Source organism: Pezoporus occidentalis, unplaced genomic scaffold (genome assembly GCF_034315485.1).
Source record: "Pezoporus occidentalis ecotype Australia unplaced genomic scaffold, CSIRO_AGI_Poc_V1 ctg6, whole genome shotgun sequence".
NCBI classification, from domain to species: Eukaryota; Metazoa; Chordata; class Aves; order Psittaciformes; family Psittacidae; genus Pezoporus; species Pezoporus occidentalis.
The window spans coordinates 5,600,869-5,614,237 of NW_026915943.1; the positions used below are offsets into that span (position 1 = coordinate 5,600,869).

The 13,369-nt window shown below is 38.6% G+C and overlaps 1 protein-coding gene across 36 annotated transcripts in view; it reads left to right on the forward strand.

Annotated features, from left to right (window-relative positions):
- The window catches only part of DLG2 (discs large MAGUK scaffold protein 2), a 1,003,655-nt gene that overhangs the window by 662,726 nt on the left and 327,560 nt on the right, over nucleotides 1-13,369 (forward strand). For all 36 annotated transcript variants that reach the window (XM_062639108.1, XM_062639096.1, XM_062639094.1 and 33 more), the window contains one exon: nucleotides 11,153-11,277. In XM_062639108.1, coding sequence (XP_062495092.1) covers nucleotides 11,153-11,277 — 125 coding nt within the window. The remainder of the gene's footprint in view (nucleotides 1-11,152; nucleotides 11,278-13,369) is intronic.

The window sequence follows — 13,369 nt, forward strand, 5'->3', positions numbered from 1 at the left end:
GAGAAAGTAGTTCTAAAGTCTTCATGCTTAGCCACTAGAATAGTGCAGTGATGCCAGGGTAAGTCATGTAGTAGCAAGAATTTGCAAGTCATTTGCCTCTAGGATTTGTGCTTGAACTTGAAAGCCTTAGGGCCTTTTAGTTCATTAATAGTTTAGCTTTATCTTCCAGATTACATTCCCCAAAGATCATGATTTTGAATAAGGTGGCAAATTAAGAGCTCTACTCGTGCATTTCCTTTGATGCAGGATGGAATAAGAGTTGCAAAGAAAATGTTATCAAAATGTTATAATCGATGTAAACATTCCAGAATTTCAATCTAAATTATTAAGCCTATGTCTATTTCAATAAAGAAACATAGCACAAGAAGTTGTTGGGTTATAATGTGTTAAAGAATATGTTAAAACCCCCAAATCACAAGATGAGAACAACTAAATATACTCATTTCCTATCTGTTAATGTGACAGTCAAATGGAAAACAATAACTTAGACAGTAGCTTAGAACTTGGGTTTATTCCAGCACTTTTAATACTATAGGGATCTCAAATTCCCCTAAGTGCTTTAGAAAGCAATGCTATAGTGATTGTGCAATCTGTCCAAATAAATCCATTTAGGTGCGCAGCAGTTTTTCAATGCAAAGACATAGAGCTGCAAACTGGTATAACCAAGGAGTTCCCACATAGTCTCAAGACACTCATTGAGGTTTTCAAAGCTCTGGATTATAAGCCAAAAGGGATAAGAGGTGTCATCCTGATGACTGAAGTCATCAGTAGGAGTTTTCTTCATTATTTGATTGCTAGCATTGTGTGGTGAAACCCTGTTGGTTTCCATAGCTTCAGTAAAATCTCTTCTCTGATCCCTAAGTCCTTGTATAGAATGTGACCCTCTACTTCTGTCAGAGAGTTCATGTAAACATTTCTTAAGTCCCTCAGTTTTTGCAGCTGATTGCATTGTGAAAGCTTCACTGATGACCATGTCAAAGTTTTGAAAGTAGCCTGTCTCTTGAATAAGCTTTGTTATTCTTTCAGTCCTGTTAGTGCTTTACTCCCAATTCTTCCCCACCCTCCTTATGTCTGGTTACTATTATCACTTAGTGGGTGCTTTCATTTCCTTGGTTTGATTTTTCACTTTTGATTGTGTTGTCCTGGGAGTTCACAAAGCTCTAAGAGTCTGGTTGATGAGAAGTCTGGTGCTAGCCTGGAGTGACACAATATGACATGGAAAGAATTTTTCAGTCCTCAGAAGCAGCATTTCTCTTCCCCAGCAAACATGCATCTGTTTTTTGATGAAACATTTTGCATATTTAGTTTTCTCCCATACTACTTTTCAGCTACTCATTAGCGTTTTCTGTGACATTTGCTTCTCTCCGTTGTATGTAGCTAGCTAAAAGAGGATACATGTTGCCTAACTTTTCTGTATGAGATAGAATGGTCAAGGCCATGTGCTTCCATGATCATAGAGTCATAGAATATTTAGGGTTGGAAAGGGCCTTAAGAAAATCCAGTTCCAACCACCCTGCCACGGGCAGGGGCACCTCACACGAGACAATATTGCCCATGGCTCTGTCCATCCTGGCTTTGAACACTGCCAAGGATGGAGCATTTACCACTCCCTTGGGCAACCCATTCCAGTGCCTCACCACCATCACAGTAAAGAACTTCTTTATATCTAACCTGAACTTCCCCTATTTAAGTTTAAACCCATCACCCCTTGTTCTATCACTGCAGTCCCTTATGAACAGTCCCTCTCCAGCATCCTTACAGGCCCCTTTAGATACTGCAAACTGCTCTGAGGTTTCCATGCAACCTTTTTCTTCTCCAGGCTGAACAGCCTCAACTTTCTCAGCCTGTCTTCGTACTGGAGTTGCTCCAGGCCCTGATCATCCTCATGGTCTCCTCTGGACTTGCTTTAACAGCTCCATGCCCTTCTTATGTTGAGGACACCAATATGGTGCGGGGGAAGACTCCCTACAGATAGTACTGAAGTAGGACAAGAAACACATTGAAGAGACAAGTGTGCATGGATGCAGCTCAGAAGCCATTACTGTCAGCTTAATAGGAATGGAAAAGTGAAAACCAAATGTGAAGAGAGTTCACATCTGTTCTTTTGCATCAATCTGTATACAGGCAGAGGATGTCAAACGTTTTTCAAGGGATTGCTTCACTTTGGTTGCAGTTTCATTCCTCGCCTAGGTCTGTTGTTTTTCAGTGTTGTAAATCTCACGTGCATTATGCAAAACCAAATCTGTTGGATCATATTTTAAAATTCTCCTTCTTGAATGCTGTTCTTCATCTGGCAGAGCTGAGACAATATCCCTCTACAGATAACCAGTGAGAGCAAGCATACGCAACAGTTGTAGTCGTGTGTATTGTGGTTTTGTAATGAATGCGCTGAACCTGATAAGGGGTTTGAAAACAACAAATGGCACTGTGTGAGAGAGAAATCTGTACCATATGGAGCATAATGTAACTATGAAGTCTCAAAACTGTGACTCTGGGGAGCGTGCCAGCATACGTGGGAGAAGTGAGAATTTCATGAATCATGTTACTCTTGAGTAGATCTGAAAGTACAAAAGAGTTCAGCAGCACTCTGATAAATATGCAAATGTCCTCGTTCTCTGAATGAAACAGTAATGTGGCTTTGATGTTCAGGCTTTTGAAACTTGAGCTCTGGGTAAAACACAATAGAAGAACAGTACAAATAGTATAGCATGCGCAAATACCTGAACACATTGCTGGAATGATTTAATTCTATAGACAGGATTAGATGTAGCAGGTTTAGAAAGGTCTAGTGTTAGAGGGGGAGATGGACAAGGAACTCCATACTTTACAGCAGGAAATGGCTTGGTTATTTATTATGTATTATTAGAATATAAAAACAATGCTATTATGAATGCCTGATTGTGAAAGAATTGCGAAGCAGAATCCTGTCCTAAAGACTTTAGAGCCTTGAATAAGTGGGTTCAACAAACATAACCTATCAAATCCTGAATTAAGTGGAAGTGTTTTGCATATTATCAAATCACCTGCTCAATCCAGTGGGATGAAACATTAACTTGTTAAGCTGCTGTTTAAAATGTGGTTATGTGAACTGGGCATTGTTGAGTGATAGGTAAAACGCCCCCACTGCACGTATACCGTTAAACTCAGTATGGCTGAGTGAAGGGTAGAAAACATCTTGCATTCCTTCACTGTCAATTGAATAAAGGAGAGTTGTATATTTCAGGTAATAAGTACTGTGTGGAGAAAAATATTATTGAACAAAGTCTGCAGCAGTACTTAGTGCACGCTGATCTTTCCAGCAATCTGATTTTCTTCTTTGGCTTGATATATCTAGAGGTATTCCCTCAATATAACCATCTTAGCTGCCAAACTAAGTAATCGTATCTGCTTTAACACAGAGAAAAAGATAAGAAAGAGCTTGTGAAGAACTATTTGAGAGCAGCAGCAAATCCTGGTCTGTATCTAATCCTCCCATGACTGTCAATTAGGGCCAGAGTTTTCAATCTTTTGTCTCATTTGTAGACTACACAACTCGTTTCACTCTGCTTGCCCCACAGCCCTTAGTGGTGGTTTCTTTTCTCCTGTCTCTTGCCAAACAAATTAATTCCCTACAGTTTTCTAAGCTTGACTCATTCTCAGCTTTCATTCTCTCATGCTTGGAGAAACCTAATATTGTAGAACAAGGGTGAATGTGGTTTATGGAAGGAGGTGGTGATGGGATTTCTCTCATGGGAGAAAGTGCTTCGGTTTCTTAATCTGAAATGGATGTATTCTGAGAGAACTCTAAGGGGAGCCCGAGGTGTTAGCAGCCTTAGCCAGGACTCAGGTACTGCTGTTTTGTAAAACAGCTTATGTTATCAAAAGCATATCCTGTGAGGGATTCATTTTGGACATAACTAAAATGTGCTGAGAACTCCAGCCAAGCTGTTTTGAATATCTGTAGAAAACAAGTGATACAAAAAGCTTATGAAAATCTATTAAAAAGTCAAGTTTCAAATGACGTGTCTCAGAGTATATTTCATCGTTCAAGTAAGGGAGGTGTTTTCCAACATCTGAAGTAAACTCAACAGTAGTTCAAGAATTAACATTTCCTCACAGCAACAGGAAGGTACTGCATCAGAAGAACTGAAAAGAAAAAACTTGTAAATCTCCTTTTTAACAAAAAAAGCATGATTCCTAAACCAATACCACCATTAGAAAAGTGCGCATTCCTTACGCAGAGTGAGAAAGTGCCTTGCCTGTAGCAGCCAAAGCTGAAAAGCTTTGGGATTTTGATGCCGGTATGTCAAATTCTGAAATTCTATCAAATGGAACCCAAGACTTCAGAGGATTTAGCTTACCTTTGTATTAAATTTTGTTGAAATTTTACGTAAACAAGAGAAAGCCAGCTTAGCTTAGATTAAACAAAGGTTAGGATCTATTGAACCTACAGATCATTAGTGCACTTAAAAAGCTGAAGCATATAATTCTCATTGCAAAATTCACCAGACAACTTTGTGAGGAGTATCAGGTAACAAAGGTGGTAGGGTCTTTGAAAGTTGCAGTACAGGAAGACAGGAAATATTATATTTAGGAATGAGTCAGCTATCATTCTGTGATCTTTCTCTTGACTAAACTTGCTCTGACAAAAACTGCAAGTTTAGGCACCGATTCGTACTTTAAAGCCATCTGTAAAAGATGTGGAAGAGAAAAGCATTCCACAAATGTGGCTGTAAAGACCAGAGAAGAGGTAGGAAGCCTACAGGGAAAAAGAATTAGCCTTGAGGTCAAATTTTAAATATCTTAAGTACCCTATAAAGAACACAGACAGTGGGTTTTGTTTGTGTTTTCTCTAATACATAAAATTCTGCTTCTTATGAACATGTGGTTTATCAAAAGGGTTTTTTTTTTAATTCGCAAAATTCTAGAGGAGAACAGAATGAAGATTACAAATCATAGTTTAATTTATTATCTAATTAACTATTTTCCCCTATCATTTCTGTTCAAGGGTTCACGGAACTTTGCTGATGCGTATTGTTACTGCCCTTTTACTTTCGTCTCTCTTCCCTAAACCCTACAGCTTCCAGCAAAGAAGTAGCAACAAGTGCAAGCTTACAAAGGCAACAAGGGTCAGGAACTTAAATTGTCTTTAACATGATCTCACAAATGGACTTAAATACTTCATTTACAAAAAGGTTCTGTGTTGACTCTTGTATTTACTGATAAGCAGCATTTCTTAGGGCCTAATGGAAGAGCTATCATGCATATCTGATACTGTGTTTGGATTTAAGTGTACTATGGAGCAGGAAAACAATTTCATGTGATGGAAACTTGGTGTTCTTACTTGGACAAAACCCTTGAATTCATTGGGGAGCACTTTAGGCTTGACTTAGGTCAATGGTTTTATTTGCATTCTACTGTTTATTATTTGCGTAGTTCAGCACGTTACAGCTTTATTAACACTAACTTATATTCCTAAACAGCTGAGCAAAAGAGTTGCATTAAACCTTAAAGTAAAAAGCCTACAAACACAAAGATTATTTCAGTAATAGAGGCTGTGGGAGTGTGTGTCACACCTGAAACAGCTTTCAACCTCTGGGAAATACAGTTCCTCATTCTGTCTTGTTTTCTGACTGAGGCACTGTCAAACAGGATTCCTGGAACTCTGCCATGGCAGGGTGAGGTTGCAGCAACAGGCGAATTCTGTGCAGTTCAGGCATTTATTTTGTTCCTAAATTAAGCGCCAGAAAGCTTCAAAACCTTGTCACTTCAGAAGATGATCAGAAATTCTTTAGGAGCACTGAAGTAATTAAGTCATTCAAAAGCATCTGTGTGAGTTCTGCTCTCACCTTATTGATTAAAACAAAATAAAAAAGAAATGGAAAACAACTTCTATGTGATTGCAGTATATCTATTATGGTAAAGTACAAATCACTTGGCCCTTATACAGGGAAGAACTCGGTCTGCTCTTGATGGGCATTTCTGGTCTCATTTCTTCTTCTTGGACTTACATTCTTCCGTGATTTTGGTAAAGACTGAATGATTTTACATCATTTGTAATCAGAATCTGTTCTGAGGCAAAACGCAGCTCTCAAGCAGAGAAAAAGAAAGAAAATAAGGCACAATAAGGAGGAAATCAGTTGTAGAAGTGCATGGAGAGCTGTCATCCACAGAGAGTAGTCATGGGAAAATAACTTCAGAAATTCTCGCTGTTTCCATGGAAGTCTGCGTGGAGCACTTCTGAGAAACTAAAATTGCTGCAACCTGTGAAGATGCAAACTGTTGTATGTTACAGTAGTGTGTGAAAGGAGAGGAACACAAGATGGAAGGCTAAATAAGAAAGATGGCTCTCACAGCCTTCTGGCTACCCAAAGCTATTACCTGTTGGGGATTCTTACCTTGTTTTTATGATCTTTATGTTGGCAGTGTAACAAGTCTTGAGGGAAGAGATTCAAACTGGCCACAACTTGCAAGTTTTATTTTCTTTCCCTGGCATTGAATCATCCACCGTCTTATTCTGACCCTAAGTGTTGTGTTTCAGTGTTGGCAGAAGGTAGAACACCATTCATCTGAAATAACATGGTGTGTCTGTTGGAGGTTGTCTGCCCTTCCAGGGCCAAAAGAATCACAGCCAGGCCTCTTCCATGCTTATTAGCCTGTGCTATAAGGAACTCATCTGATTCTTGTGGAGGTGCAAAGCCATGTCTGAGAAACACATAAAGGGGTCAGGCTGGTGTAGTAACCCTTAAGTACCAACCTTCCCTTTGGAGGAGAACAGGAAGGAGACTTCGGGGCTGGCCACGAAGAATTCACTTTGATTTGGTAGTTTGACTTAAGTCTCTCTGCTTGAAAGGTAAGGCTGAGCCAAGAGAGCACTTTGAGCTTGATGGTAGATCCCTGAGAAACATGAGATACGGAGCATGAATAGAAGGAAACTGAGGCAACTTGGTTTAAAGCCAAACTGGGCATGCATTATGCTAAGCCTTTTGTCAGGCTGTGTGCATGACTGAGGTCTTGCAACAAAAGGTGGGGAAGCTAGTAAGAAACTGAACTGCCAATTAAAAAAACACATCTAATACATCATGCATCTATTGCTGAGTAATTTTATGCTAAATTTCCCGGTATAGTCAATAACTAATCTGAGATTTATAGTAGTAGCAATGGAGAACTTGGACAAAGAGATGGCAAGATTTAGGTCAAGAGATAATTTAGCTAACATGAATTGAACGTAAAAGTATTTAAATCTGGGCCCTTATATATTTGTACATGCAAACAGTGATGTTTGAGCATGCCATTAAAGTTAGTAGGTCTGAGACTTGTTCAGAGTTTTTTGTCCCTTACGTATGTGTTAGGATTTTTGCCTAAATCTCTTCTACTCAAGAATCCTTAAAGAAAGCAGGCAAGCATGTTTAGGCATAAATATGAATCTCAATTAAAAAGTATCAGTGGAGTATCCCAAAGGAAGACTTCTGTTTTACACCTCCTCTGTGTCAGCTGCTATTAGTTCTTATTAAGCACTTATCTGCATTGTCACCAGGCCTCTGAGCTCATTGTTAACTTGCTTTGTAAGCATCCAAGAGAAGTAAGGCTTGGAATGGAAAGAGGACAGTGAATTAACTTGATATTTATGGGGAACCACTCCCAAACATAAGAGTCAGCATGCAAGAAAGCGTTGAATGTTCCACCTTGGAAAATGCAGTGGCTAAGTGATGGTTCAGCTGTTGTTTTGGGCTGAGGGAAGGCAGACGTTTCCACTGGCTAACATGAAATGACAGGGAGATAGAACTAATGCTAAGAAAAGCCGTGAAGATAATTAACACCCTCTTCTTTTCCAGACTGGGGACAAAGGCATTGCAAAAAGTAAAGGGCAGAGAACTAACCCCTGCAGAAAGGTTCAGGAAGCCTTATGCTAGCAGACAGTACTTGATTGGAACTTGAAGTTACAGCTTGTCAACTACAATGAGATTTTAATATAACAACCATATGCTGATGAACCTGTGCACTAGTAAGCATAAGGGTAGAAAAGAGATCTGTGCATCAGTATTGCTGCTCAGAACTGAAGTACAGCAGCTGTTAGCCAGAATTTTTCACCCCAAGTCTCTTAAAGGGCCGGTTTCCCACCAGTACCTGTGCTTTTAGCATTGTTGGCCATGAGCGGAAATGCAGAGAGAGGATATTTTTCCATGTAGCCAATGCAGACCCTTCAAGAACCACAGTGAAAAATACTGCTTTTGGCTTTTTTCAGCACAGTTCTGGTGCAGGGAAGCCTTATGGGGACATGCCTACCTGCCGAGGCAGCTAGCGTCTGACAGCTTGTAGATCCTGTTGATCAAGTCAAGAACTGCAGGCAGAGTAATGGCTTGAAATTTTCTGGATACAAAAGTGCCAGTTAGGAATGCTACCCTGTGCTTTTACAAGGTTATTCCTAAGGGAATAGTCTTGCTGTATAACAGATGCATGATTATGGATACAAGTTCAAGGGGTAGCACTGATTCTTCTGAGAAGTCTGTAGCAGTTTTACCACAACACTGCTTGCAGTCAGCATTGCTCTATTTTTTAACTCTAAAAAGTTAATGGAAAAAAGGATCGTGGGAGGAAAAGAGAGCAGGGAAAGCGTGAAACCTTTGCAGAAATTATTTTGTGCTAAGAAATCTGATGAATTTTATGTGAAGAACTGTAACAGCTAAGCACACGCCACATAACAGGCAGGATTTTATAGTTTTTAAAGCTCTTCAGTCATACTCTTTTATTATGATATAGCTGTTTGTGTTCCCTAACCAACTAAGAATTATGTCCAGATTTCTCCTTGCTACCCTGCTCTTCCTCTTTCCCTAGCAAGAGAAGGTTTAAGGGATTTGGAAATCCACCTCTATTCAGAAATGCAGATTATTGCGTATCTTTCATATTCCTTTGGAATGAAGAATAAAACAAACTATTTATTTTTGGGGGTTAGAGCTGGGGTTTTTATATCCTTAAAAATCAAGTATTACTTACTTAAACTTTCTAGAAATTTGCTCTTGATTTTAGCAGTGTTTTAAGGCTGTTGTTCCAGGGTACCTGAAATGCATATAAGTGCACATTTTTTCATTCTCATGTGTTGAAAGATTAGCTTCATTATATGACATATAGAAAACCTTACAGGAAAATATTCTTATGGTATTTTTAGAGTGCATGTTGGTACAGAGTGCATTGTATAATTAAGTATGTGTTAAAATATTGGGAAAACAGCCTGAATCTGAGATGATCTTAATGACGATGTCCTGTCCCTGGCAGTGTTCAAGGCCAGGTTGGACAGGGCTTGGAGCAAGCTGGTCTAGTGGAAGGGGTTTGGAACTGAATGAAATTTGAGGTCCCTTCCAACACAAACCAGTCTGGGATTCTTTGATTCTATGAAAGGGAGATTAAATCAAAGATTTGTAATGCTGGCCTGAAGATGTTTATTAGCTCTGCAGAAAATATATACAGAGTATTTCAGTATTATAATGTTTTTCATATTATAGCTAGCTGAGAAGCATTAAGATATGTGTAGTCCTAAGTCTCTCCTTGGCTTCTGAAGTTTAAGGATTTTTAGGTCCATGCTAGTAAAAAAAACCTGCTTTATTTAAGGTACAGCAGCACTGTGGAGTGTTCTGGTGGCTACTGCACCATAAAGGTTGTAGATGGTCATTAATTTGGGTGACATTTTGGGTGACATGGTTTAGGGTGAGGTGTCCCTGCCCATGGCAGGGGGGTTGGAACTTGGTGATCTTAAAGTGCTATCCAACCCTACCTATTGTATGATTCTATGATTATAAATCAGTTCAGTACTGAAAATTTATTCAAAAGTATATGCTGATAGCAGAGCTGCAGATTGCATGTGCATCTCTTGAGTAATAGGAACTGCATCACTTGCGAATGTAGAATACTGATAACAGAATGGGGAATTTGACATGCTGCAGGCAGCCAACATGCAGGCTTTCACACACAAAATGCACTTTACGCCTGACCTACTAATTGAAATACTGTTCCAAAATGCAGAAATGAGGTTTGATTTAAATTTTAAAATAATAATGATAATAATAATATATACATAGAGATGCCATTTTTATTAATAACTCTTCTCACAAGGACTGAGCTGGATACCTGTTCACAAGCAGCAGTGAAGAAAAGAAACTCCCGGTAGTCTGAGAAGACTTTGAAATCATGAAATGATAAAAGCATTTTTAATGCTCTGAACATATTCCATTCGCAGTATTGTACAAATTCTGCAGTATCAGTAATGTTATATCACTCTGATAAGCCTAAATACCTAATTATAAAAATACTTTGGGGTGAGAGAGACTTTAAGGATGAAGTACTGTGTTGAATTTTAAGATGCACACCTATGCATAAAGGGGTCTTAAACCTTCATCTACCTTTCTACAAATAAAAAAGAATCCCTTGCAAAAGATTATGTCAGTTTATACAGAAAAGGGTAATGACTAACATATACATCCAAAGCAGGGTTTGAATTGTGGGGTTGAGTTGTAGGTGAAAAACAGTGACTTAATTTGCCAGCATATGTATGTATGTCATGCCTATTTATCTTTCATTATATTCTCACAAATGTAGAAGCAATAAGTAGGATTATTAAGTAGACTCTCATAATATCGCTTTCAAATCTTTCATTCGAGCAAATCAGTAAGATGAAAGAAGCAGTCTTCTTGTGCAGAGCTGGGTTTTTTTAAAGCATGTGAATTCGAGCAGTGATCACTTTTCAACAGAAAGTGCACTAAAATACTTCAGAGCTAAATTTTATTCACAGCTTCTGTTCCTAAATAGCAGCGGTTTTTAAAGCCTTTTTTCAAAGCCATGGAGTGTTTTTAGCCTCTAGCTCTCAATGACTTGGATAAATTCATATTGGAGTTCAGATGCTAATTTATGTGACTGCTTTTGAAAACAAATTTAGGTCAAATCCTGTTTCTGTAGGAGCATCCATTAACTCTGCCATTAACTCTGGGAAATCTTTGTGTTCACAGCCTCTGTTCTTTACCTGACAATTAATTATTTCTGAGTGAGTCACCTGCCTTCAAGTTTGGAGCTGTCAAATCAAGTGCTTTCTTTAGGAAGCAACGATACTTTGCTCGTGCACCGCAAACAAGGGCTGTGGAAATCTAGCATCTGCTGATGCATTTACTTTCTTTCATTTCTCCAGGGGAATTCTGGCCTGGGGTTCAGTATTGCTGGAGGAACAGATAACCCACACATTGGGGATGATCCTGGGATATTCATTACTAAGATTATACCAGGAGGAGCTGCAGCAGAGGATGGAAGACTCAGGTAAAAACTCATTATGTATGTTTGGAAAGAAAATGTATGGTTATTATAAATCATTGTCTAGGAGTCAAATGCCAACTGGGTTTTTCATGGAGTCAGGGGAAGTAAAAGATGTGACAGAGTATCCTTTCTGCTAAGATAGGAAAGCTAACTAAAGTAGCTTAAAGCAATTCAATAAGGTTAGTTAAGTCCTGTATAAAGAAAGGGGCATTTGCTGGTGCCACCTCCATCCTTGTACCAGTCATTTCATTTATTACCAAAGGCAAGATGGGAACTGGACAAAGAAACAGGCATATTAGCATGGAAGTCTTCTCTGCTTGGTCTTTGTATGTTCATGGCTGAAAAACTATGCTTGGTGTTATATTTTAAGGCTATCAAGACTTCCCAAACTACAGTACTATTGCTACAGTAGTGAGGTGTGCTTACTGCTGTTTCCAAACGTTTTTTGCTCTGTGAGGATGCGATGTTTATGCTTTATATTCTGATTACTTCCAGAACAGTCTGTCACTGAGATGGACACACAGGTTACTTGTGTTTCTCAAATACATGGTAGCACATCTCTTAAAAAAGAGGAAGCACAGAAGTGCCTGTGCTTCTCTTTCCTTATGGACTGCATGCAGAAGGGGTTCCATCTATCCCAGAGGCTGCCATCCATCTGTCAGTCATGAAGCCTGCTGATGCTCTAAAAGGCCATTTAGCTGGAAAGACTTGGGATACAATTCTGAAGCTTTCATGATCTCAGCCCTGGAATCTAAGCTCTAGGAGACTTTGCCAAAAACAGATGGTCTACAATTCATGAAATGTGACCAGATGGTCACAATAACTTTTTTCCTAAAGCTTTTTCCTTTAATTTAGAGTTAAAAGTAGGGGGAGTTGTCCAGTTTTTAGAGAAAATTTTGGATATTTCTTATGCTAGATTAGTAATTTGATTTCAGAAACATTTTTACTGTGATAGTGATAAGGAGTCATGGTGGTTGGCAGTGCCTGAAGGATTCACCTTCTAAATAAGATTTTAGAGAAAAGGAGTAGGAATAATCTCATGTAACTTTGTGACTAAAATGCAGCTGTCTACCCCTAAGCTAGTCATCCTAGAGAATCCCAGTGAAGAAAAACCTAGGCATTTCTACATTGTGATTCATCCCATCCTAAAGTCAGTGCTTAAAATAGAACAGAAAGAATCACATCTTAAAAGGCCCTGCATTTTCACTGATGACTCAAATGAAAATGAGTTTCTTCAATCAGTTCATCTGTAGTGAACTATACCATAAATGTCTGCATTGAGCCAGATGTGGTTCATGCAACAGAGTGTGAGGAAACGGACGTATTTTGAAATCATGCTATGAAATTTGATGTGATGAACAGCATAGGAGGGTCTTAAGCTTGTATCTACCTTTCTACAAATAAGAAAGAATCCCTTGCAAAAAATAATATCTTTTTAGCAGAGTTTTTAATTATTTTTGAGGGCTTTCTTTAATTTAAGCTGTTAAGAAGACAGAAGCCATTGCAGTGTTTTGTTGTGCTATCTTTGCATGAAATTAAATATTTCATATCTCATTTCTATACTAATTAACTGCTGAAAGTTTAACTCATTATTATTATATATTATACTGTGTTGGAAAGGTCATAGAAAGACCTTCTAAGCCCACAAAAAATAGCATGCTAATGCAATTCATGAATCTCTGTTAAGATCAGACCTGGCAAAGTTTGTATTTTGTAAGAAGAGTTTAGTAGTGCAAGTATGGTTATCTTGCTACTAAGATAATATTCTTCGAGTATTGCATTTGTTAGTATAATTTTATAATTGATAAACATCTCTTTGGCTTGGTTGTTTTTCCTATTCTCATTTATAAACATGGATTTTACAAAGATTCGTTCTTTCCTTGTTTTATCGGGCAAGTGGATTTCACTTTGCTACAATGCTAGCAAAAACACATGTTTTAGGAGCACCTGAAAATGTAGTTGTCAGTGATCATTACTGATATGCCACTGAAGAGAAGAGCCACCCTGGGGCAGTCTCCGCTGACTTGTATGGTAATTAATTTTACATAACACAGTTTATCAGCTAAGGCCACTCTATAGGAACACAAGCTCAACA